General features: G+C 40.8%; 2 protein-coding genes across 8 annotated transcripts in view; one reads left to right on the top strand and one right to left on the bottom strand.

The window, feature by feature from the left end:
- Nucleotides 1-169: 169 nt before the first annotated feature.
- Nucleotides 170-2,710, bottom strand: map10 (microtubule associated protein 10). The gene has a single exon (XM_008430229.3). It carries the CDS (start codon nt 2,635-2,637, stop codon nt 283-285), a length of 2,355 nt encoding a protein of 784 aa, XP_008428451.2. The 5' UTR covers nt 2,638-2,710; the 3' UTR covers nt 170-282.
- A 1,005-nt stretch (nt 2,711-3,715) lies between these two features.
- LOC103477253 (signal-induced proliferation-associated 1-like protein 2) overlaps nt 3,716-25,105 on the top strand; it is a 114,876-nt gene continuing 93,486 nt past the window's right edge. For 3 of the 7 annotated variants that reach the window (XM_017308861.2, XM_008430234.3, XM_017308860.2), the window contains exon 1: nt 3,720-4,044. The gene's annotated coding sequence lies outside the window, so the exon portion shown is untranslated. Of the gene's footprint in view, nt 4,045-25,105 lie in introns of all 7 variants that reach the window. The other 4 variants (XM_008430231.3, XM_008430230.3, XM_008430233.3 and 1 more) reach the window with 3 other exon arrangements.

Genomic DNA, 25,105 nt, shown 5'->3' with positions numbered 1-25,105 from the left:
AATAGCAAAACCAAACAGAAGTACTACTCTTGTCTGCTGTTAAAATCTTTAAGGAGAATATAAGACACATTAATATGAAATGCATCAAAGTGATTTTTCATATTTGTTGACAAAAATAACCTTTTCATAGTTGATTCTGCTGTAACCTATAAACAAAAAAAGCAGAAAATGGTCACAAAAGCTGATCTTTATTCAAAATGTGTGAAGCATAATACAACATATTTTCCTCTTTAAGGGGAAACGGTCTACTTTTGGTCACCATGTGGGTGTCTACAAGCTTTTTTACATTGTGTACCCTGGGAGTTTGCTGGCTACAAGTTCAGAGACATGTTGGTACTCTTTTCTGAAATCCAGTGATCCAACCTCATCCTCCAGTTCCTCCACTTCTTGAGCTTCAAAAGAGGATATGGATTGTGTTGAAAATGATCCAATATGGCTACGGTCCCTGGGTGAATTTTTCTTTTCACTTCTTGATACTGAAACACTTTCAGCACAAGAGCTTTGCTCCATTTTGTCACTTGCATTTGCTTGGTTTCTGGAGCAGACAGTTTGTGAGGAAGAGGGCCTCTCCACGTCGCAACTGTCGGCGTCAGAGGAAAAACTGAGAGCCGACGAGCGGGTGCGAGGTTGGATGGTGTGTGTGCCCATCAGAACTTGGTGAGGGGATTTGAGGGCTTTGACAGGTACAGGGTGGAGATCGGGTCTTTTCTGGAAACCTTCAGATCTTGGATTAGAAATGCAGGAATCAGAACTGACAGGAGACTTTCCAGCGTTGGCTCTTGAGGATTCATCACTGGATTCAAGACTGTCAAAGTCGTCTGCATAGTTTGCGTCATTTTTGTTATTACTGCACTCTGAAAACAAAGACTCTGGACTGTTGCTCCTGCTGCTTTGCCTCTCTATGAGATCAGGGACTGAAAGTCTGAATTTGTCCCAGTCAGACTGAGAATCTGATTGATCCAGCTCTCTGTGATGCTTGTTCTTGTCTTTGCCCAGAGGAGCGCTGTCACTGTGCACACTGGGACTGGGAATGCATTTCAGCTCTTTCAGTGGATGAAAATCTTCTGAATCTCCTTGTGCACGACCGTCTTGGGCACCCTGCTGAGTTTTTGCTTTCAGAGTGACTGTTTCTCCTAGTGCAGAGTCAACAGTGAGACTCTGCATCACTGTCTCGATGTTTTCATCCAAGTTAGAGCGCCGATATAAATGTCCTCTTTTTTTGGACTTTATAGTTTTAGGGTTTGACTTTTCCTTTTCTTTTGCCATCCTTGACTGTGTTCCACTCTTCCTTAACTCCACGCATTCACGATTGTTCACTTTGAGAGGAGAAATTTGCTTTAGCCTTAAGTTGAATGTTTTAGTTGTTCCATACGTGAGCTTCTTCCTTTGAGTTTTCCTGGATTTTAAGGTCTCTATTTGGTTGTCTGTCCTCTTTACGGGGTAAACTATGGGTGTAGAGCAGTTTCTGGGAGGAGGTAAAGGGTTTAAACTAATGTCAGAGAGATTTGTAGCTTTGTACAGGGTCTGAGTTCGTGATGAGTTTCTGTGGTCGTCTGTAACCGGCCTGGTAATTCGATCCGGACTGGGACGAACGGTCAACTGTGACAGTTCAGCAGCAAGAGCATTTAAAAGTGGGAGCTGCTGTAAGGCTTCCCTGAGGATATGTGTGTTGTCACTTGTCTCTTGGTGGCTTGGTGTTTTTGTAGCACGAGACATTTTCTGGTGTACCGCTTTGTAAACCGAACCTTCAACTTTCTTTTTATGGTCCTCATGCTCACAGATGGAATCTTCAAGTGTAAAAGCTTCAGTATCTAGGTTGAGTAATCTGTAATCCAGATTTTCATTCCCACTCTTTGCTTGGGCGGTATTACGATAGTAAAGATGAGGGGGGCAGAATGCAGCTAAATCCTCCTCAATAGTGTTGTTAGTTTGACCTTCAGCACAATAAAATTCCTTATAATCATCTAGTAGGATCTTTGAATTTCCTGCATCGTTACTATGGATGCTAAACTCTGACTTGTTCCCTGTGGGAGAACACATGCTCCCTGATTTCATTTTCTCCTTGAAATGTTCTTGGTCCTGACCTCCTGGGGTACTTGTGCGTTCATGGCCCCTCCCCTCTGTGATGTGTGGCAGTAAACTTGCTCCCAGACACAGAAGCTTATAACTCAGGGATATTGCTCCGATCTTCTCCCCGGAAAGGCTGCGTACAGCAACGACTCCCTTCCCTGTGTGAGCAGAGGGACTGGAAAGCAGCTTGATTCTGTCCATGGTTTCAGCCAGAGATATCAGAGAGGAGCCAACCAGTCTGGGGCTGCTCTCCTCACTTACATCCAGCACCATGGCGTACAGAGGGGTGGCAGACAGATGGACGTGCAGAGAGTCCAGGTTCATTTTGAAGAAACAACACTTGCCTCTGTTAAAGGCGAACTCACGCTGTCCGTCCGGCTGCTTTCGCGCAGACTGGTTAGAGCCAGTACTCTTGGATCGGTGCTGATAAATGAGCAGCGTTGGAAAATCCAGTAACCGCACACCGAGAGCTATTCTGTCGGGGACTTTGCAGAGTTTTTCGAGTCGGATATAATCCACTAACAGCTCCAAAGAAAACAGAGTCTCAGGATTGTCCAACGACATCATAAAAAACTGCGTGTTTTACAGCAATAACAAGTTGCTAACCAAACAAACTAGGCGCTAATCCGCTAGCGCTTCCGGCGGCTCCATGGAAACCAAGAACAGTCGAAGAAACATGACGTCATCACGAGACGCAGATATCTGGGAAATGTAGTAAAGAATGAATAAAGTTTATCATTTATTTTCTTTAAATATATTACTTTATGCGACAGTTTTTGAGTGAAGATTTACTTAAGAGTATTTTTTTTATTGTTTTTAAGTAAAACTTTAAAAAACAAAGTAATAAGAATTCAACAAAACAGAACACTTCCTCCACAAACGTTTGAGATTTTTGTGAAGCCTGGATGTTTCCTTTGGAAGATATTGACTGTTTTTCAACCTTGTCCAGACAGATTTTGTCACTGAGATTACATATTTTCTCCAGTTATTGACAACTGCTGTATGGATAAAGCTGTACATTTTTTGGTAGTCTTCTGCTGACTGATACTTTTCTGCTATGAAATTATTTTGATCTTTGTAAAATCTTGGCAAATTAAAGGATGCAAAGGAATGAATGTCTGGGAAGTTATACAAGTAAAGTTGAGCATATTCACTAAAGCTGTTCAATAAAGAAGACCATGTCTTCTTGAACTGAATCAAAACAATCGTTTTGGAGGTATTAAGCTTTCTTTTCATTTCCACACTTCTCTAGTTTTTTTTTATTGGCCTGATGTATTATTCAAATCTTAAAAGTCATATTATCATTAGCTATAAGCATGAAAATCATAATAATTGACAAAAATAAAGGATGGAGAACATCAGTCTCTGTAATTAATCTGCAATGTGGTTCACGGAGAGATGAGTTACTAAACTAAATCAACTTTTCAATAATACATTGAATATTACAGTACTGTGCAACATTTTTGAAATAATTTGCCATTTTTCTACATAGTCCTTGCATCAAATCAAAAACAGCAATATGAGGATTTCTATTTGTTCAGTTTAGTTTGTTGGAGCAACTTTCCTTCACTTCACCAGATGGTGCCACTGTGGAGCTTACACAAAACCAGACATCAAGACAACATTACTTTGTTTACATGACGGCCTCATTGTTTGCATCTAGTCTCAATTGTGGCATTAGTTCCCATCGATATCAGCCTACAAATGCGAGGAATAATAACCCAGAGGATCTCTGGATGAGTTTTTCCCAGCGTGGGTGTGGGCGGAGTCTTCCCTCCTCGTTGCGTGTTGTCATCGCAGAGATAGGTGCTGGAGTGGATGGATATCGCTATGGTCCGTGTTACTTCAGTCTGGAGGCTGGGACTGAAAGTGGGAGATGTTGGAGCGGCTGCGGCTGCCCCTGCTGGTTTCTCCCACCTCTAGGATAACTAACCCGGGTTAAAAACGGAGACAGGAGGCTGCCCACACTATAAGGTAAGCTCTGAATGTCCTTTTCTAGCTCTGAACCCACCAGTAAAGTGGGGGAAAGTGGACTCTGTAGGTGAAAGTAAGGAGCGAAATGGTAAGAGAGTGCAGCGGAACTGGTGTAACGGTGGACACAAAGGATAAAGTTGCGCTGAGACGCTGAAGCTGTTGTAGTGTTATCGACAAAATCAAAAAATAACAAACGGACACCATGTTTAAACTCTCGTCCATCTATAACCTGTATATTTGTGAGCACTGCTTATTAAAGGTCAGTCAAACTTGATCTCTGTTTGGTTGTTTATTAAGACACATAGAAGGATACGCAGGGCCAGAACAAATTATTAAAATATTATTCCTTGATAGTATTATATTAAATGTTGACATTTGTTGATGGAGCCAGAAGCGTGCGCGTGTGCGTGCTTGCGCGCGCCTAAGCATTTTTTTTGAATGAATTTCTTTGGTGTTTTTTTCCCATGAAAGCGGTAGGGGGCGACAAAGCCGTCATTCTCCACCTGGTTTTGTTCTAAAAAAGCCAACTCCACATCTCTATTCACACAGGTCGTGTTTAATTTTGCTCTGAATTTTGTTTTTGTTATATATTTGTTAAAATGATTATGTAGTTGCATTGCTTTTGTCCTAGGTGGATATTGCATGTATTTATCTATTTCTTGCCTGTATGTTTAGATAAAGAACACTTTCCCCTAACGTCACGCTTGTTTGGATTCTCCACAAATAAAAACCGACAGTCTGCATGTACAATTCATATACAATCTCGCTTTACAGCTGGCTCCTTCTGGAGCCCATTCAACTCAGACTTGCTGCACGGTGTTCCCCTTTGGGAGATTAAGTCAAATATTGTTTGTCTTCCAGCTCCATATCCTTTGCTGTTTTCCTGCAGGAAGTTTAGCCTTTACACTAACAACAAAAATTCCCAATAAAAGGGGAAATAAAGAGGCCCCATCTCCAGTTGGAGGAAAGCAGTCAGTTTTAATCCAAGATTTCTTTGCTTAATTTTCACTCCTTTGATTTATTTCCCCCTTTTTTGCACAGATTTAGCAGAGTTCTCTCTCTTTCTCCTGGAGAGCTCAGATCAATGTGAGAGCAATATTTTTCACAGGGTTTAATGTCTGGTAAAGATTAGTTTTCTGTGGGGCTGTGCTGAGTTAAGTATAGGCACAGGAGTGTTTTAATATCGCTAAAGCCTCTCTGTAGCCTGGAATAGCGTTCAACATTTCTTTTCCTTTGACTCTAGAAATGGACTGGCTGAACTCCAGCTACCACAAGTTTGCTTCTCAGGGAGGCAATATTTCAAATGACTGTTAACCCAAATGGCTGTAAGTACATCTGTAGTGAGGTGTGAGGAAATCTGCTGTTACTGTGGATGAAACTTTACCCACATGCACATTGATTTAAATCACTGTACTTGAGCCTATGTTTTGTTTTGTTTTGTTTTGTTTTTTTAAACTGGGATTTAGATGCCTGTGTTTTGTCAACTGCACTGAAGGGGATATCAGAAAAGGAGGGTTTGTACCAGAATCAGAACTTTTTATGAGTCCCTGAGGGAAATGTTGTTGTTACAGTTGCTCAGTATAAATGTACATATGAGGAATCAGAAAAACAGTAGGGAGCTGCTCGGTGGTAACATTGTTGCCAGTCTGGTGTGTTTCTCCATGGAGCTTGGATGCTCTCTTAGTGTAAGTGTGGGATCTCTCCAGGTACTCCGGCGTTCTCCCACAGCTTAATTAAAAGCATCACTGTTTGGTTAATTGGTCTCTCTAAATTGTCTTTAGTGTGAGCATTTGTCTTCCAGACAAACCTGCAAGAATAGACGAATTGAAGATTTTAAAAAACGACATACTCTTAAACAAATAAACTCTCTAAACTCTTGTTTTTAGCTGAACAGTATCAGCAGAAGTAGTTTTGGTGGGAATTTTCTTTTGGGAGGAATTGTTGCGTTTTCTAAAGCAAGCTCATAGAACTGCAGCAAAGACTGATTACCATGGACCTACATGATAACCGATTTGTAGTGTAGCTTTCTGAATTCTGCTGGGTCTTTATCTGCAGTCGTGCTTTTGTTTGATGAGACTTAGACGAATGCTCCACATGGGGTGAGTAAATGGAAAAAATGCTTTTAAATACTGTGGTGGATCTATGATGCTATGTGCCTCCGAAGGCTAGAATGCATAACCTTTTGAAATACAAGATTTTAAATAAAAATCTGTTGAGCCGCTTATGGTGCGTTCGCACCAAACGCGTTTTCACATCTGGTTTACATTCAAAGTCTATGTGGAGGCACGTCGAGGGCCGTTGCGACACATTTTGAGTATGTAGTGCGGCGTGATTTGAACCGTTTTGAGCGGTTGACGCGTCAAGAGCTTCCAATGCATCCAACGGACGCGTCTGACGCACCCATGATGCGCCGCCACGTAGACTTTGAATGTAAACCAGATGTGCGAAACGCTAGCCATAGAGCAAAATGCCAAGCATCTTTATTCAAAGTGTACACGCGTTGAACTTGAAGCGTCAAACGCGTTTTTGACAAATGTAACACGTTTGGTTTGAATGCACCATAATAGAAATTTTAAAATGAGTAATTATTAGGTCTTTCAGCAGAAAAAGGATCAGACACATATGGTCATATAAACATAGAAGTGGTTCATAAGACATTAATAATTCACTTAGATACCCGTTTCAGTCATCCCCAGACATTAATCCTATAGAAAATCTGTATGTGATCCTAAGTAGAGTCCATAAGGGAGGAGTCAGGGCCAGAGACTGTGCAAAGAAGAATAATCCACATCAGTGTGTGATCCAGTCTCGTGAAATCCTATATAAGAGAAGCCAAAGTGCTTCCTTATATGCCTCTTTACCAGTGGTATCCACTATGGAATAGGTTCAAGAAAGATAAAATAATAAAGACAAGAGTTTGTGCATTGTGGAATAAAAAAATCCAGTTTCAGGAAAACCATCTCTAGCTGGCAGCAGCTAGAGAGAGACATACTCAGCAGCCTCGATAATGGCAGTGACATGGTTAGGTCTTTCAGTCTTCGCCACAATAGAGATTTTCTGCATTGCGCCATTAGCAAGGTGCACAGGGGGCTTTGAAGAAGAAATATGTTTTCATCTATTTCTAATAACACCTTCTGCATCACGAACTAGACAACGGGCGATTGAGGCAGACAGATATGTCTTCAGAAATAAATAATGTGCACAGTGTGTTCTCAGCTGAACAATAAGCCACCTGTCAGGTTTGGACGAGAAACGGCTTCCCGGGACAAGCCTGCAGGCCATATCCAGTTGTTATCATTGCTGAGCTGCTTAGGGTGTCTCCTGGTCTGTGGCCTTGGAGACGCCCTGCTAGAGTTACAGCTTCTATCTTTGGTTTTGGAGAAAGAGGTGGTTGGGAAATGTGTTACTACCATACACAGATTACTTAAGCTTGTGGCCGATTTTATTGTTCTGGCTTCCCTCCTGTTTGTGTGTGTTCTCACGGTGCTTTCCTGCTGCTGGGATGACTAGTCATGATTTTGGGCTAAATCGGAAAAAAGCCGTTAAAGGTCTAGGGTTCAGACCACAGGGGTGTTGCATTTTTTTAAAATGTCATTATAAACCAGGGAAGCCTGCCAAAGCATGTGGCAGGCGAATTTCTGACAGATCCCACATCCCGTGCATGTGACAAGGATCAGGCGAACCTGGTCTAGTGTGTGCCAGCTGACTGGCTGTGAGTGTCTGGTGAGCAGACAGCCACAATAGACCACCCCCTTCTTCTACCTCCTCCAACCAAATCCTGTTGCATCAAACCAACCAACCAGCGGACAGGGGGGAGGGGGTCACATGCTGCCTGCTGCTGTTTGGACAGGCAGTTTTTCTTCTGGTCATTTTATCAGCCTTTGTTTTGATTGCTGTCTGGATTTATAGAAGGATTTAAGCCCATCCATCCCTGTTAGGGAAAGCAAAGATGAAGTCATTTAGATGATTTAAAGATTGATGTCTTGGGGAGTGCTCACAAGAGATATGTGTAGGATGAGGAGTTTATTAATGATGATGAAATGCCCAAACTATTCGCCTCAACAATGCTGACGGTGTGTTTTAATATCCTCCATGTGACTCATTGAAGAATGCAAAGTAAACTACCAAAAGCAAATGGTGATCTCATATTAGATTTTGCTGGATATCTGAAGATTATTCAGCATGTATTTCTGCTCAAGGGTTGCATATGTCGCTGTTCACCTCAGCGAATCAAAACAAGAAAAAGGAGCCAAATGATTCCTTTATCTCTGGTACCAATGAGGTCTTACAGCCTGCGGTGTGTTTCTTGAGAATATGTGTGCTGCTCTGCTGTGCCTCATTGCTTGCTTAGTAATTTGTGTTCAGAAGCTGCGTGTTTGTTATAGATGTGTTCGAGGAGATCGAGTGGAGCAGGAACAGATGGACGATGAATTTAAAAAACATAGCGCTTCTGGTGCTTTACATGGTGTTTGGGGACGTCTTTTCAGCATCTGTTTGCTGTTCTAGTTTTGCAAGTAGATTTTAGCTGTTTCTACAACTTTGACAGAAACATGTACCTCATCCTGGTTAACACCTTTTATCTTTTCTACCATTATTTCTAGTGATCTTCTGCACGTAGACTGTCTAGAGAAACTTTAGCAATGCTTGGTCTCTCCAGACAAGTGGTTATTGGTGGTGTAACAATACCTAAAATTCAGCTTCACCAGACTTTTAATTGAAGGGTGTACACAATGCTGCAACAATGGTATTCTGTTTTTTTAGATAAATCCTGGAAATATGTGTTTGTGAGTAGAGAGTAGAATTTCTCAGCATCTTACCATCAGCATATGAATGGCTGTGTGCCTGAATGTAGTGTAAATTGCTTTGGAGCCCTCTGGATCAAATAAACTGCTAAACTTTATGTCACCAAAACCTGAGCTTTTAGCAGAGGTTTGCACACTTTTTAGAGCCTTCTGTACATCACTAAGTAAGAAAATAAAACCTGAAAAGACTTGGAAAATATGTGGATATATTTTGGGTTAAAGCTTTCAGCCCTCCTGTTGTATTTTACACTTGGGAGCATGCAGTGGGCATTACGATTGTGTTTTGTGTCATGAAAGCATCATGATACGCAGCTTAAGCCAGTTTAAACCTGCCTGTTGATAATGACCTATTGACTCGACACCAGTTTTCTGGGCTAAGCTCCGTATGACTGACCGTTAGAGCTACACACGATCCTCACTGTATTCCTGTGATGTACAGAAAGTTAACCCATATTTACTATTGTGTCTTCTACCTTTTTTTTTTTCCAGAAAAGAAAGTTATTGCCACTGTGGTCTTCAGACACAACCCCAAGTTTTTGTGGTTCATAAATGATTATTATAAAATACTGGGAAATTTAAGAATGAACATCTGTTGAGTTTTGGTAACTTTCATTCACTGTTGTAAATACCAAATTTGTATTATTTATAGTTTAATCTATCAGAGCAGAACATTACAAATGCCTCCAGTGAGCTGGGAAGGATCACTCATTGTAATAATGTAACAATACCCCTCCAAAAAGACATCATGCTCTAACATTATGGGTATCTGCTAGTCGGGCATATTGGAAAACGTCTCTCTCAAAGATGAATTATGTCTGCACCACTCCTGTTCCCCCAGGAACTCATTAGTGTCTGTATCTGGAATGCTAGAGAAAAGGCCTCCGAAAGTTGCTGACCCACCCCACGTGTTTTGTCTACATGTCTGTCAGTGCGGCACAATGAAGGGAATAAGAGCTGGTCAGTCATTAACCCCGCGGCCACTGAGTCCAAGGACCAGCGGTGACCCATGGGGTTAACACGGTCTGTGCTCCTCTCTGCAGACCCACGCCGTTGGCATGACTGACCTCTGTAGGCCGTGGCCGGCCTCCAATGGGAGATAAGTAGGGATTTGATTTAGTGTCGATGTGCATACCTTCTTCCTACTGTAGCGAGAAAGAAAGAACCTGTTGATAAACAGACTGATGATGGACTGCATGCCATTATGGCTAAAACACCTACAGCATTATGGCCACCTGGTTAGGGATCAGTAAAACCCCCTTTTTCCTTAAAAACTTTGGTCAGCCTTGATCTTTTTTTTTCTTTTTGCTGAGGATATCTCAGAATTTAAAATAAAACCACAATATTTCTTGTCAAGGTAAACTCTGTCCTAACAAACCTAACAGGCTGAAGCCACAATGGCTTCACTTGGTCCAGTAAGTTTCTCCATATTGTGACTACAGCTCTAGATAATACTACTTAACACCAGTGACACTCAATGAAGTTCATGTTCCAGCACTTTAATTAATCTCCTGAACTCCCGCGGTACGTCCCTCTTTTGGTCGTTTTTCCTTTCAGGTTTTCGTCTGAAAGGGATTTGATTCTTCTGCAAAAGCTCAATCATTCCATTCTGCTTTTAAAAATGTCATCCAAACAATTGCTCAAGAATCCTGGAGTTCCTTTTAGCCACTTACTTTTACTCTGTCACTGTATTTAATGTTCCTTTTAGTCTTTTATGAGGTTTTTTTTGTGTTATTTCTCTGAATCTCCCTTACCCAAAAAGACTTAAAATGTGCTAGAGGTTCTTTTGTAGATCAAATGATTTTAAGCCTATCAGAAAATAAAAGAACTCCATGATTCATTGCTATTCATGCATCTAGGTTTCTAATAGTCTGCAGCTGTTAAATATTTGAGTAATGAAGTACTCTGTTCAAAAGTTAATTGGTTATTGAATAACTGGATATCAATCAATCAATCACATTTTATTTGTATAGCACATTTCAGCAGCAAGGCATTTCAAAGTGCTTTACATAATTAAAATAAAAACAGAATGTGACATTGAATAAAGATATGCATGTGCTACATCAAGATCTTTCTATGTACTTAAATTTACAATAACAGTTTCCATTTTAGCTGCAATGGAACGGGGAAATGTCCAGTCAACACAGGAAAAGGTAATTGCTCTTATGGTGCGTTCACACCAAACGTGTTTCGTGCGTCTGGTTTACATTCAAAGTCTATGCCGAGGTTCGTCGAGGGCCCATCACAGCACGTTTCGCGCATCTAGCACAGCGTGATTTGAAGCGTTTGGAACATTTTGAGCGTCTGACATGTCCATCAAATAAGCCAGCAACGGAAAACAATGGCTACAGCAAATTTGACGCATCTGATGTGCCGCCACACCAAAGCGCACCTGACGCTTCAAGTTTGACGCGTGTGCACTTTGAATGCAGACGCTGGACATTTTGCTCTACACTTAGCGCTTTGTACGTCTGGTTCATGTTCAACGTCTATGTGGAAGTGCGTCAAGTGCTTTAAATCGTGCTGCTCTAGATGCACGATGGACCCTTGGTGCGCCTCCACATAGACTTTGAATGTAAAGTTGCCTGACGTTTGAAACATGTTTGGTGTGGAGCAAAATGTCAAGCGTCTGCATTCAAAGTGCACATGCGTCGAGCGTAACGTGTTTGGTGTGAACGCTCCATAAAAGCAAAATGGACTCGGGGACACACATTATATTTACAGGTTGGTAGATTGGATGGTTCCCCCATTTTTAACCAAGTCTTAGTCTTTACCTCTTCACCTTTGGAGGCAGTTTTAAAATACTGTTAGCCTGATAAGTTAAAGTCAAAAGTTGTTTAAAAATCAGGAATTATCTCCCACTAGCTGTCAGATTGAACCAAATATCCATGGGATGAGTTTCCTCAGAGTGTTGAAAGTACACCAACTTGGGTCCAAATGGGGGATAATTGTAATTAACAACTCAAATGGAGCAGAGCCGTGACAGATGCAGATCTTTAATGTGGTTGGTGAGTCACTGAAGCATCGCTGCTGGGCCCGTATCCTTCACTTAACCTCACCATAATGCTGTTGAACTGAAATTTGAATTAGTGAACATTGAGGGGTTAAACTGTTGGGAAAACCCAGTTTTCAAAAACAACTGAGTTCTGTAGACGTCAAACTAAAATGAGAAGTATATTACGCCGTGAAGCTTCATGTGATATTTTTCCCTTTGTTTTTTGTAAGTGGTCATGTTTTGCTTTGTTCCCACTGTGAAATCTGAAAGGTTTCTCGGTTTCAGCCTTTTTCGCAGGAAGGAACTTTCTCCCATACAGACATTTATCAATTGTGAGAGAGTGTCTGTTTTTCTTTGTTGGTTCCTTTCATGTTGCCAGCTCACTGACATGAGACAAATGAGAAAGTGTCGCTATGGCCTGTAGTCTGTCATTGTCTATGGTGAGCTATTCTCGGTTGTGTTCAATTTGGTCCATAAATCAAATGATAATTAGTTTAGTTGTCCTGGGAATCTCACTCACTATAACAGGTCGCTTTCTTTGTTTTTGTTGGGGGTTTTCCTGTGGAGTTCAAAGTAATGTGGTGCAATGTAATATTCACATTTGATTAATTGCTTGGTATTTTTAACCAACTGCAAGTTAATTATGATGCTTTTCTAGTGAAACAGCTTTATTGTTGTATGACAAATAATACTGTCTAGCCAATTATTTAATTATTTTGCAATTTTTTTCATTTTAGATGTATTTAGAAATAAAAAAATGTACTAGGACGTTGCCAATGAAATGCCTAATAATCGACAATTTCATGGATATTAAATGTATTTTTACCTGAGTGGTAAAAATACCACTCAGGTATTTTTACCACTCAGGTAATATTTTTTCAGTATTGTGAAATTGGTTAAACTTTAATTTTGGTTTTATTTTTACCTCCAAATAATCAGATTTTGGGAGAATCACCTGTCATATGACTTGGCATCCAAGCTGCAGTGGGAGTTGATTTAAAAAATCAAATCCTTGGTTGGCAATTTCTAATCAAATCGCCTGTGTTCAGTTTCCATGGTAACCAATTGTAGTAGTGGTGTAGTCTCTATGGGTGTGTTCACACTGGAGCCTGAAGTGACCCAATTCCGATTTATTTGGCAATTCCGATTTTTTTGCCGGGCCCGTTCACACTGCCAGTAAATGCGACCTGTATGCGTTCTGCAGTGTGAATGGGCAATAGACCTGAAAGTGTCCCGCATGCGCATTAGAGGGCGCAATAGCGTTCTCAGTGTTCTGCCAACTGCCATAAAAAGAAGTAGTGCTCAGTGTTTGCGGAAGTAAACATGGAGACTAACGGTGGAGCTTAGCTTACATATTTGAAGTTGTTGTCTGGCCGGAGCAACATATTAACAACTTAATCCTCATATAGTCCGTTATGGTTGTTGTTTTACTTCCTGCTTGCGCGTATCAGGACGCAGAATAGTGAGATTTGTCGAGTATCAGTGACGTTCAGTTCGGATGAATGCGGCCTAGACGTTAGGTCGCATTTGAATCAGATACGCATCGGATATGCGTCACATTCGAAAAAGAATCCGACCTGTGCTGTTCACACTGCCTTGAAAAGATACAGGTCGCATTACGTCAAAAAAATCAGAATTGGATCACTTCAGGCTGCAGTGTGAACGCACCCTATTTCTTCCAGTACTGCTTTGAATTTGAACGTAACACCTTGTCGTCAGTCTGTTAGCCCAACCAGTTGGTTTCAGTTTTTTATACTTCTCTGTTCATTTCGTACCTATAAATAAAAAAAAATAATAATAATTTTTGTCTGCCGTTGAAATCGCATCAAAATATTTGATGGTTTGAATAACTTGAGTTTGACTCAGAGAACAGGGAATTGAATCTTTAAATAGCTGAAAAATTATTTATTCAAATGTTATGCAAAAATAAACACTGATAATGGAACACAAAAAATATATAAAATTTATAAAAAATATCACATCTATGACTATCACAGCTCATAACAAATGAGACCAAACTCTTTTTTTTCACAGCTAAACATGCCTGTTCAGTCGTACAGCCCTGCTAACGTATTATTAATTCATAACTTTGTATTTTAATTTTGTAAATATAGATAAAAACATTTTTAAACATGTTGATTTTTAGTAGTTTCATAAATTATTTAAACAAATGCACAAACAATCCCTAAATAATATGTCTAATTTATATTTAATTATATATTTTTTTTATTACCCTTTGCTTTGATTGTTGGTCATGCAGCTTTTTCTCTATAACAACACAAGTAATACTTCAATACTTCATCAAAAGCTATTTTTATTCCTATCAAAGACTGAAAAATTGCCAAACACAGCCATTCTGACAGATTGAAGGAAACTCATCCAGGTTTTTTCCGTCTTCAGTCCTTCATCGGTTGCCTCTGAAGCAATTTTTGTTTATTTCTGACCTCCAGCAGTAATTGGATGAGAATAACAGCAGGTAATTTAGCAAACCTCTAGCTGTAGGAGTGGGTTAAACTGCCCTTGTTTTATATTAACGCTGTGATGACATTGGAGCTGGCAGAGACACAAAGCTGCAAAACAAACAAAGGGACTCAACGAGTTCAGCTTAGTTAGAGTAAATGATGGAGCCGAATGCAGTGGTCCATTAAAACATGTCGCACTATTTCTGTCATGAACTGTTGGCAGCTCTGACCAGGAGCTTTTGCATCTCCTTCCAGAGTTTCTATCATCAACCTTTAGGTCAGCGCCAGTTTGTGTTGGCTATGATCATTGTATAGCCTTGCTATCTTTAAAAAACAAATATTCCACCTCTTGTTTCAGATCACAAAGGATGTTTGAATCATACATATGACTAACTCAGGCCTTCGCTGTGTAGCGTTTTAGCCACTTAGTGCGGCACAAAAATGTCTGCGTGCGATGCTGCCTGTGGCTTTTTCTTGTTGCAGAGAAACAGTAGTCTGTGAATATTTTAGACAAGCCTGAGATGCTGCATTCACTGTGTACGGGGAAACCCTTTTACGTAAAGTAGAGGGGATGGGTAAAGCAGAAAGGAGCAGAACTATGCATGGCTGCCAGTCACTCTGGCCTTTTTCTTATACTTATGGCTGCTGCAGCCGTATGATGTGTTTAAGGAGCGCCAGCCCAGCCAAGCAGAACTAACTCAAAGCCAGAGTAGCATTCAATTTCACCATACCTTATTTTACAACATCATTCTACGTCGTTTGTAAATGCTGTTGACGGAGGATAAAGTTCTGGAGTGGCTGTGGCCTGATTTGGGGTTTCTTTTTTCCTCCTACTTCCGTAATCGGAGAGTCTGTCAATGTGGAAGAGGTCGACCGCTCCCCTCCTCCCCTCAGGATAAAGTGTTTTCAAAGCTGCTGCGGTTGTTTGGAAGTTAGCCACAGGGGGTGAGATGATGTGGGATCCAGAGCTGGAGGGGAAGAGCTGAATGCCAGCCTGTAAGTGAGTTTGCTGCCTTAAAAGACGAAGCAGCAAAAGAAAAGGAGATTACATAACAGAATAAGTCAAACAGAGTCCCAGACACTATGTTCACTTTCCCAACAAGAGATCCTTGTGTATCTGAATCTTACAATGCCCAGCAGCTACACTGCGTCCATTCATCGTTCACCTACCCCAGGCCGTGTTTACTGGAAGCCTTGGAAGCTCTTTGAAATGTAAACAGGACTGTGAGGCCATATACAGTTCAGCAGCGCCGGGCTGCAAGGGTCTGGGCCAAAACCCAACACACAGCAGCAGGACAGACAGCCAGGTGCTGCAGCAGCTGTATAATTACACTGTTCTCATCTGATTTAAAAGTTTAGAGTAAACATGTAAACACAAAGGGTCAAAGGTTAATGTAAGTTTTCAGCATGTTGACAAATGTAAATATATTGAACTGTATTTCTTCCCCAGTTCATTGTATTTTTTTAGCCGAACTGTGTAAACATTAGATAAACAGATTATTACAGCATACATACTTGCCTGTGTAAATCCACCACCTGTATATCAGTCCCTGAACTTTATCTTTACATACATTTAGTTTTAAATGAGGAACTAAAACATAAATCGTAATGCTGTTGCTAATAAATGGTGCCACTTATTTTCTTAAAGTACTCAGTTAGACCTGCAAGATATCAGTAAAGTTTGTTGAAAATGTCCATGATCAGTTAAGATTAACCCAGATTTTCCTTAATTATTCTCCTTTTGAACCACTGCACCATGTCTCAATAAGCGTTAGTATGTTAGCCACTAAAACATGTATCAGGTGTGGACATTAACTTGAGGCCTGGATATTTTTGCTTATTTTAACTGTACGCAGTTCTTTAAAAGTTCTGTGAGTGAATATATATTTTCCCACTTATCCATAACAACTGAAACTTTCAATATCTAGCATTTTCCAGTAAATTTACACAATTTACCGTCTATTAAAAGAGTGTTTCATCAGATTAATTTCACTCCCTGCTGACCAGGTGGGGGTGAAATTACCATAATGACCTGATATTGGCTGGAAAGCGCAACGTCTCCCCTTTCAGAAACTGTTGGAATTTTTCAGACACCGCAGAGTGTGGTGGAATTACGGTACTGCAAATTTGACTGGATCGTCGCCACTACGTTCGGTTTGGAAAAGTCAAGATCAGTTTAAGTTCATCCAGATGGTCAAATGTGTTCACAATATGCAAAGCGTGAAAATATAACACCTAATCAAATATTGTGTTGTAATGTAATTAGTAATTTTTTTTTCTAATCTGCAAATGTCAAAATGGAAAGAAAAAAATGGCGTGGATGAAAATGGCCAACAACTTGCCAGATATAAAAAGCAAAATGCTCTAGAAATTGTCACTGTTGGACAAAAAATGCTTTTTCTTTCTTTTCTTGTTTTGTCAGCATCAACTTTGTTGATCAATCTTTACTTTAGTATTGAGTCAAAAGCAAAGATAGTTTCTGCCTTTCACCACGCAATGTAAACCTATATTTATATTTTCTTACTGGAAAAGTAACTTTGGGTGGCAACACAGTAGAGGAAAACTTGAAGCAAAAATGTAAGGTTTTTAGGCCTGTCATGCTTCAGTCTCCATTTTGCATGGGGTTACTCTTTAGCCACACATGTGGCCATCAAGTCGCCCATGATCCAATGTCTCAGTTGGTGACATTTGCCATTTTCTGGGGTCATTTAATAATTTCCTGTCATCAAGCCTAATTATCCAAGAAAATATGTGTGGGTCTGGGATTCGGTGATGAAAAATCTTACATTTCCTGCTGCTGGTTTGTAGCTGGTCTGATTGTTGAGTGTATACAACAAAAATCTCTGTGATCTTGGAAAAGAGGCTGAAAATGGATCTGATGCAGCCATGCTTTTTGTCCCTGGTGCCTCATAATAGACTGGGTTTATTATTGATTTAATATTGAATAGCTGAACTCTGTGTGGTTTTTCAGGGATGGCAGTAATGACTGGAATTCATCCATCTCATTGCTAATCAAAAGTAGTACAGTAAAAATAAACCAGACACTTGAAGGAAGCTTGTGTTGATACGGACATATTGATAGAGAAGCTTCTAATGAATCATTTATCTTTATTTTCATGTTTTCTTTTACCTTGTTTATCTCTGATGTTCAGCCATTTGTTTCAGCTGCGGCTGGTGTTAAAGCGCTTTATGAATTGATGATAGTGCTGGATATGAAGTAAATATAAAAGAAAGCATTATTTTTTTTCATGTACATTCACCAGGCATGTTTAGTAACTCTCTCTATCCATTCAAACGGCAGCAACTTGATGCATTTAGGAACTTAAACATTGGGTGATTTGAGTATTTTAGTTATGATCTACGATGTCTGCAAAAATGTCAAGTAATTAGTTGTTATGTGGACAGAAATGACTTGTTGAATCCTGGTATCAAAGGAAAATGTCTTGTTTGGAATTAAAGAAAAGCGACAGTAGCTTTATTAACTGTTGAAGATAAACCTAGACCTCTCACTATAAATAATAAATCAATTAATCACATGTTAAATTAAAAGAAACTCAATAATTTTCATTTGCTTGATTTATTGTTTTTCTCTTTTTTCTCTCTTTTTACCAAAAACTGGCTGATAAAAGTCTTCGGTTTGGTGTTTTGTTCTCATCTATCCCTTTTTTGAAAGATAATTTTGTTTTGAGACTTTATAATTTATTTTACTTATTTCTGTATATTTATTTTGTAACATCTAACCTTCACAACCTACTTATGTATTGTTGGTGACCATGTCTCGACAAGATGAGATCTTGACCTACACAGTCAATAGATCTCAATCCACTTGAGCATCTTGGATGAGTTGGGTTGGGGATTTGCATCATTAGAGCATTGTTAAATGTTCTAAAGTAAATATGGACCAAAAACCCTGAGCAATGTTTCAGAAACCTTGTTGAACCTCTTCTGTGGAGAATCAAAGCAAACAAAACAAGGTCATATCTGGTACTAATATGATGATCAGTGGGTGTGCGGTTGGTGCACGTTAAACAGATGCCAGGTTCTGGCCATACTTTCACCAAATATTTCCATCTTTGTCACATTCTTCAGAGCAAGCTGCAGTCCAGAGATAAGGAAGTGAGTAATAAGGAAATCTGTGCCTATCTGGGACGCTGTTGTAAATCCTGGTTTACGCTGTGATAAAAGACGAACACCTTCCTGCGCCCATTTCTCATTTTGCGCCTGATCTATGCTCGATTGGGGCCGCAGTGCATTAAAGAAGCTAACAGCTCCGCTTTGTGTGCCATTTTGGATCACATAAATATTAATGACCAAAGGCTTGCAAGTGCTTTCACCACCAAAGGAAAAGCATCAGCGTCTTGAATTAGAACCGTACTGTACAGTTGTTAAGAGTGAGAAGTTTTGCTGTTCAGCCACAATCCATTTGTCCACCCTTCTCTTTTTCAAAAGAGCACCTCATCAGATCAGTGGTCCTGATGGGTTTTAAAGGTCAGAGGAGCCCTACACGTCATACCGGATCAGTGCACTGGGCTCCTGGAGGGAGAAATTGATTCGTCTTTGCCCGTCTCCCTGGACATTTTCTTCCATTTAGCATTCAGGAAAGGGGGATGGTATAGCAGAAAAAGAGCAAATGCTACAATATGAATATGCGTTACTCCTGTATGCACTGTCTTTGTAGTCTGTGGACAGCATTTCGTCTTTCGAATACATCTGTGATGATGACCCATTAACTAGCTGAATGAAATTTGTGTGTGCATGTGTTGGAGTATATTTCTTCTTCTCTTTTGGCAGCTGTCTGCACTCTAAATTAGAGAGATCAAGGATGTGCTGACAAGTGACAGCAAAGTGGGAGTCAAACTTTAGAGCTCAAGACTCCCCCTGATGCTCTGGTATGTTATTACCACAATGAAATTATACAAGGAAAAGCACAAAAGCATGATTTTGCGAAGGTGTGCGTGCCTCTGTGGTTCTCAGCAGGAGGTTGGTGTTTCACACCCGTTTAGCTGCCCGCCTCCCCTGAACACACCCACCACATGCCATGCCAGCTGCAGCTGTTGTGCCTCAATGCTAGAGATGTAAGAAATTCCTCTCCCTCTGCAATTAGAGAAGCAGTTTGCTGAATAGCACACATTGCAATGGCCTAAAGTTGCACTTGGTCCTTTCTACTGCCGATAACACAGAGTAAATAGAAACTGATGAGTGAGAATTGTAGGGGAAAAAAAGTGTCCCCGTCTGCCTGCGAGTTGACAGATTGTGTTTTGTGCAAGCTGCTCTTTGTGGCATCCTGAAGAAACCCAAGGGTGTAAAAAAGACCTCATTGATGGGGTGGGTTTCTCATGCCTGACTGAAAATGCTCTCTTTCCTTCGAGTCAAGTGGTGCATTGTGATCCTGACCAAAGAAATGCAAATATATAGAACAGATGTACTGCTTCTCCTTTTTTCCAAGCTTGTCTGGGGGAGTAATCCCTCACTCTGGTGGAGGTTCAGTCAGATGCACCATGGGTGCAAGACTGAAGTGTTAACAAGGGAAAAGCCATGTCACCCAGGCGCATGTGATGGCTGCCGCCTTTCAGGGTCTTTCCTCAATAAGGCTAGATGCTCAGGAGAGATAAATGGAAGCTTTTGTGGCCTTTGCCAGAGGGGAGAGCCGCACAAAGGAGGACACACACAGAGCACGGTCTTTTCCAAAGGAGAAAATGCTAAAAGCAGCATTTCTACAATCCCTTTCCTTTCTGTCTTTCACTACACATCTTTATTTCTCTCACTTTTACTCTAGCGTTCCCTGGATCTTTTCCTGCTCCGTGAGAACCGAAACTTACTCACAAAATGTTTCCATAAATGGGCTGAGGGAATGGAAAATAACTCCATTTGCCAGTGCCTTCCTCTCTGCACTCTGTGCACTACATGTCCCCTCTGCGGGGCTGTGGACAGTGCTCAAGCACACTCCCCTTAATGATGCTCAGTGTTTTACAATGCTCTGAACCAGAGTGCATCTAATACACCCTGTGCACAGCAGCCTCAATATAGCAGCGCTGCTCCTACTTATTGGACATTACCTCCACTAACAGGACTACTCTGAACAGAATGGAGTTTAAATTTATTCTTCTGCACCTTCCTCAACAACGCAAGGAAATGCACTCTTAGAATCACTACTTGCAAATGTATTTATGTTATAACAACTAATTTGAATGTAATGGCAAGAGTATGGCACAACTGAAAACCAAACAAGACATTTGCATCCACTTAAACTAATGCTGCAAGTAAGGAGAGCAATCCTGGAAAAGTAACCTGCTAGAAGCTTTGCAGCCTTGATATAAGTTTATGATCCAACAGGATGACAAGGGGATATGTCAGATCCTTGAATCCATTTTCTGCACACTCTTGTCCCTATTCGGGTCAGGAGGGGTGCTGGTGTCTATCTCCAGCAAACGTTTTGGGTGAGAGGTCACCAGTCTGCAGGGGAACACAGAGACAGACAGGACAAACAACCATGCACACACACAGCTATGGAAAATTTAGTGAGACCAATTAATCTAACAGTCATGTTTTTGGACTGTGGGAAGAAGCCGAAGTACCCGGAGAGAAACCACGCATGCACAGGGAGAACATGCAAACTCCATGCAAAAAGACCCTTGGCTGGGAATCGAACCCAGGACCTTCTTGCTGCAAGGCAACAGTGGTACCAACTGTGCCACTGTGCAGCCATGCTGTGATCTACAGTGGGTCAAAGCATTTTCATTTGGTAGGATAGCCCAGTAAAAGTCAAGACAAGACTTGAAAATGAATGTTCAGACTCTCCATCCACTTGGAATAAGTTTGTCTTAGAAGAATGGGAAGTGTACCTCACACAACTTGCAGCTGAAACAATGAATGGTTGTTCTAAAATGTGTAGAGAAATGCACACCACACTTGTTTAGAAAAATGAAAGCCATGAAAACCTATCTTGTGTGAAGGTTTATCTAATAAACTCCCACTAAACAGCGAAAGTGTCTTGACAAATTGTGAAGAGGCACGAAAACTTTTGCTTCTCATTTAAACTTTTCCGCTGTTTTTACCTTTTTCTACAGCCTCCTTTATGTATTTATGTTAGCTTTTTCCCTCCTGCCTCCCCCGTGTGACTCTTGGTGTAATGTTGACTTAACTGTCACTTTGTGGCTGTCTGGCCTTTTTACATGTACATTTGCATGACTGTTGTTGCCTGCATCTGCGGGCCATCCTGCAAGCATGAGGCTATCTCGCATGTGGGTGGCTGGCCTAGAAACAGATGTTTCTGATGCCACTTGTAGGGAAAAAGCTTTGAAAGTGACTCCGTAAAACAGATGCCAGCTGCTTTGCTAACCACAGCCGCCTAGTTCTCAGGAATGCCATCAGACCCGTTCTTTTCTAGGGCCTTGATTTGCTGCCTGTGGAGAGTAAGACCAGCTCTCACTTAATAAACCCGTCCCTTTGGAGAAGTTTATTAATTACAGAACAACTCTGTTCTTCTGGAACAGAGATTCCAGATGGCCCTGAACACCCCTCAAAAAATAATCTTCCTGTTGTTTTTTTTGTTTTTATTTTTGGCTTATCTTACATGTTTTAATCTTGTATTTGTAGCAAATACCAGCGGCGTGCCAACAGGGTCAATGCATGAAGAGATTTAAATCTAGTTAAATTGCTTGTTTTGCTTCAATTTCTCTGGCCAACTGCGGTGCACACATCTGCCGCTCTATTCTGTCCACAGAAAATGCTTGCAACTGTGCCCATTTGCTTATTAACCATATAGTTACCAGGGTCAACTTTCCTGTTGATGCTTCCTCTGCAAACATAAGTAGAGAATCTTTGAAATAAATGGCTTCCAGCACACTTCTAATCTTCCCATAACTCTCAGGTCTGTAATTAATTGTATTCTATTTATAGTGCCTGCAATTTCCCCCCAAAAAATGCAATTGATGCACCGATGACACAAGAACTTGATCATGATAGCCTTTTTAGTTTAGTTTGTGGATAGAAATTGTTGAGAATTGTCTTTTAAATTCTACTCAGTTGTTTGTTAGCGATGAAAAACGTTAGCAAATTGCCAAGAATATGCCTCTAATACTGGAAACCCAGTTCTGAATGGTTGTCAAACCTCAGCTTCAAGCGGAGCAGTGTGGCTTTAATGCTTGGTCCACTTTTGGTTTGTGAATCAGGACCAGCTTACAACTGGGTTCTCCAAGCCTTTTTGTGGATTTTGATGCAGGAATTTGGGTACTTGGGTTATTTTGTAAGGGCTATCTGGTCCTTGTACAACCTATATTTGAATTCCCGTATCCTTGCCTGGTCACATTGTGGGTTGGACGTTGTCCTCAATGCTGCTTGTGATGTAGTCGTGGAAAGAAGCATGTCTGGTTTGGGAATCTTTGGGTTTTGTTGTTTCTTTATGCAGAAGTTGTGGTTATGTCAGCGTTTTCAAGCTGTTACCATCAGAACGCACTGGGTCAGAGAACATTTCAGACCATGGTCCTTAACCCTCCCAGACCGAACAGATCGGCGATGATCCTGCCATATTTGCAGTACTGTAATTCTACGATACTTTACACTATCTGAAAAATGTAATGGTTTCTGAAAGGGGAGATGTTACGCTTTCCAGCCAATATCGGGTTATTACGGTAATTTCACCCCCGCAGTAGCGGGAAGTGAAATTAATCTGATGAAGCACTCTTTTAATAGATGGTAAAAGATATTGAAAATTAAAGTTGTTGAAAATTAAAGTTGTTATGGATAAATGGGCAAATATATTTACTCACAGCCCATTTAAAGAACTGCATACAATTAAAATAAGCAAAAATATCCAGGCGGCGATTTGAAACTTGGGTCTAAAATGGTTAAGAAGGTTTTCTTTTTCTGAGATCAACCACTTCCTCATGTGAAACAGCTAAGGTTTATTGTCATGTTCACATGTCATGGTGGGATGGAGTATTAGCTCTATTGACAGCCTGACTTGTCTGGATTAGAGCGAGCAAAGCTCTGGTCTGTTGTGTTGAAGGAAGAGTTGAGCAAAAAGCTGAGGTCTTGGGTTCTGCCATGAAATATGGATCATTACGGAAAGAAGAAGGTCTCTGATATAATCTGATGGAAGGAGCTTCATGCAGCTGGGCTCACTTCCAAAGATGGAGAAAGGAGCTCCATCACCAGGGAGAGCTTTGTGTCCAGCTGCTTCTTCTCCACATCGAATAGAGTCAGCTGTGGCGTTTTAACCATCCGATCACAATGGTCCTGCACCTCCTGTTATACAAACCGGATTCCAAAAAAGTTGGGACACTAAACAAATTGTGAATAAAAACTGAATGCAATGATGCGGAGGTGCCAACATCTCATATTTTATTCACAATAGAACACAAATCACAGATCAAAAGTTTAAACTGAGAGAATGTATCATTAAGGGAAAAATATGTTGTTTCAAAATTTCATGACGTCAACAAATCCCAAAAAAGTTGGAACAAGGCCATTTTTACCTCTGTGTAGCATCTCCCCTTCTTCTTCCAACACTCAACAGATGTCTGGGGACAGAGGAGACCAGTTTCTCAGGTTTAGAAATAGGACTGCTCTCCCATCAGGCCTCTAACTGTTCAATCGTCTTGGGCCTTCTTTGTCGCACCTTCCTCTTTATGATGCGCCAAATGTTCTGTATAGGTGAAAAATCTGGACAGCAGGTTGGCCATTTCAGTACCCGGATCCTTCTCATACGTAGCCATAATGTTGTGATTGCTGCAGAATGTGGTCTGGCATTATCTTGTTGAAAAATGCAGGGTCTTCCCTGAAAGAGATGATGTCTAGATGGGAGCATATGTTCTAGAATCTAGAACCTGAACATAGTTCTCTGCATTAATGGAGCCTTTCCAGACATGCAAGCTGCCCAGGCCACCAGCACTCATGCAACCACATACCATCAGTGATGCAGCTTCTGAATGGAGCGTTGATAACAACTTGGGTTATCCTTGTCCTCTCTGGTCCGGATGACATGGCGTCCCAGTGTTCCTTAAAGAACTTCAAATCGTGACTCATCTGACCACAGAACAGTCGTCCATTTTGCCTCACTCCATTTTAAATGACTCCTGGCTCAGTGCAAATGGCTGAGCTTGTGGAGCTTAGAAATGGCTTCCTCTTTGCACTGTAGAGTTTCAGCTGCAGCGGCGGATGGCACGGTGGATTGTGTTCACTGACAATGCTTTCTGGAAGTATTCCTGACAGTAGCCTTCCTGTTTGAGGTGCAGTGACGTTTAAGGGCCCGGAGATCACGAGCATCCAGTAGAATTTTACGGCCTTGACCGTTACACACAGCGATTGTGCCAACTTCTCTGAATCTTTTGATGATGTTATGCACGGTTGATGATGATAACTTAAAAGTCTTAGCTATTTTACGCTGGGTAACACCATTCTGATATTGCTGCACTATCTTTCTGCGCAACAATGGTAGAATTGGTGATCCTCTTACCATCTTGGCTTCAGAGAGACACTGACACTCTAAGAAGCTCTTTTTATACCCAATCATGTTGTCAATTGACCTAATTAGTGTAAATTGGTCTTCCAGCTGTTTGTTATATGTTCAATTTCCTTTTTCCAGCCACTTATTGCTACTTGTCCCAACATTTTTGGGATTTGTAGACACTTTGAAATTTTGAATCAACATATTTTCCTTTAAAATGTTACATTTACTCAGATTAAACTTTTGATCTGCCAGCTATGTTCTATTACGAATAAAATATTGACATTTGCCATCTCTACATAATTGCATTCAGTTTTTATTCTCAATATGTTTAGTGTCCCAACTTTTTTGGAATCCG

Source organism: Poecilia reticulata, chromosome 15 (genome assembly GCF_904066995.2).
Source record: "Poecilia reticulata chromosome 15, P_reticulata-male-v2, whole genome shotgun sequence".
In the NCBI taxonomy this organism is placed as follows: domain Eukaryota; kingdom Metazoa; phylum Chordata; class Actinopteri; order Cyprinodontiformes; family Poeciliidae; genus Poecilia; species Poecilia reticulata.
The sequence above is the reverse complement of the archived record's forward strand: the minus strand, read 5'-3'. Positions and strand labels throughout refer to the sequence as shown.

What these genes read in the sequence shown, in the direction of transcription:
- map10 (XM_008430229.3), bottom strand. Translation starts at nt 2,637, where the DNA reads ATGATGTCGTTGGACAATCCTGAGACTCTGTTTTCTTTGGAGCTGTTA.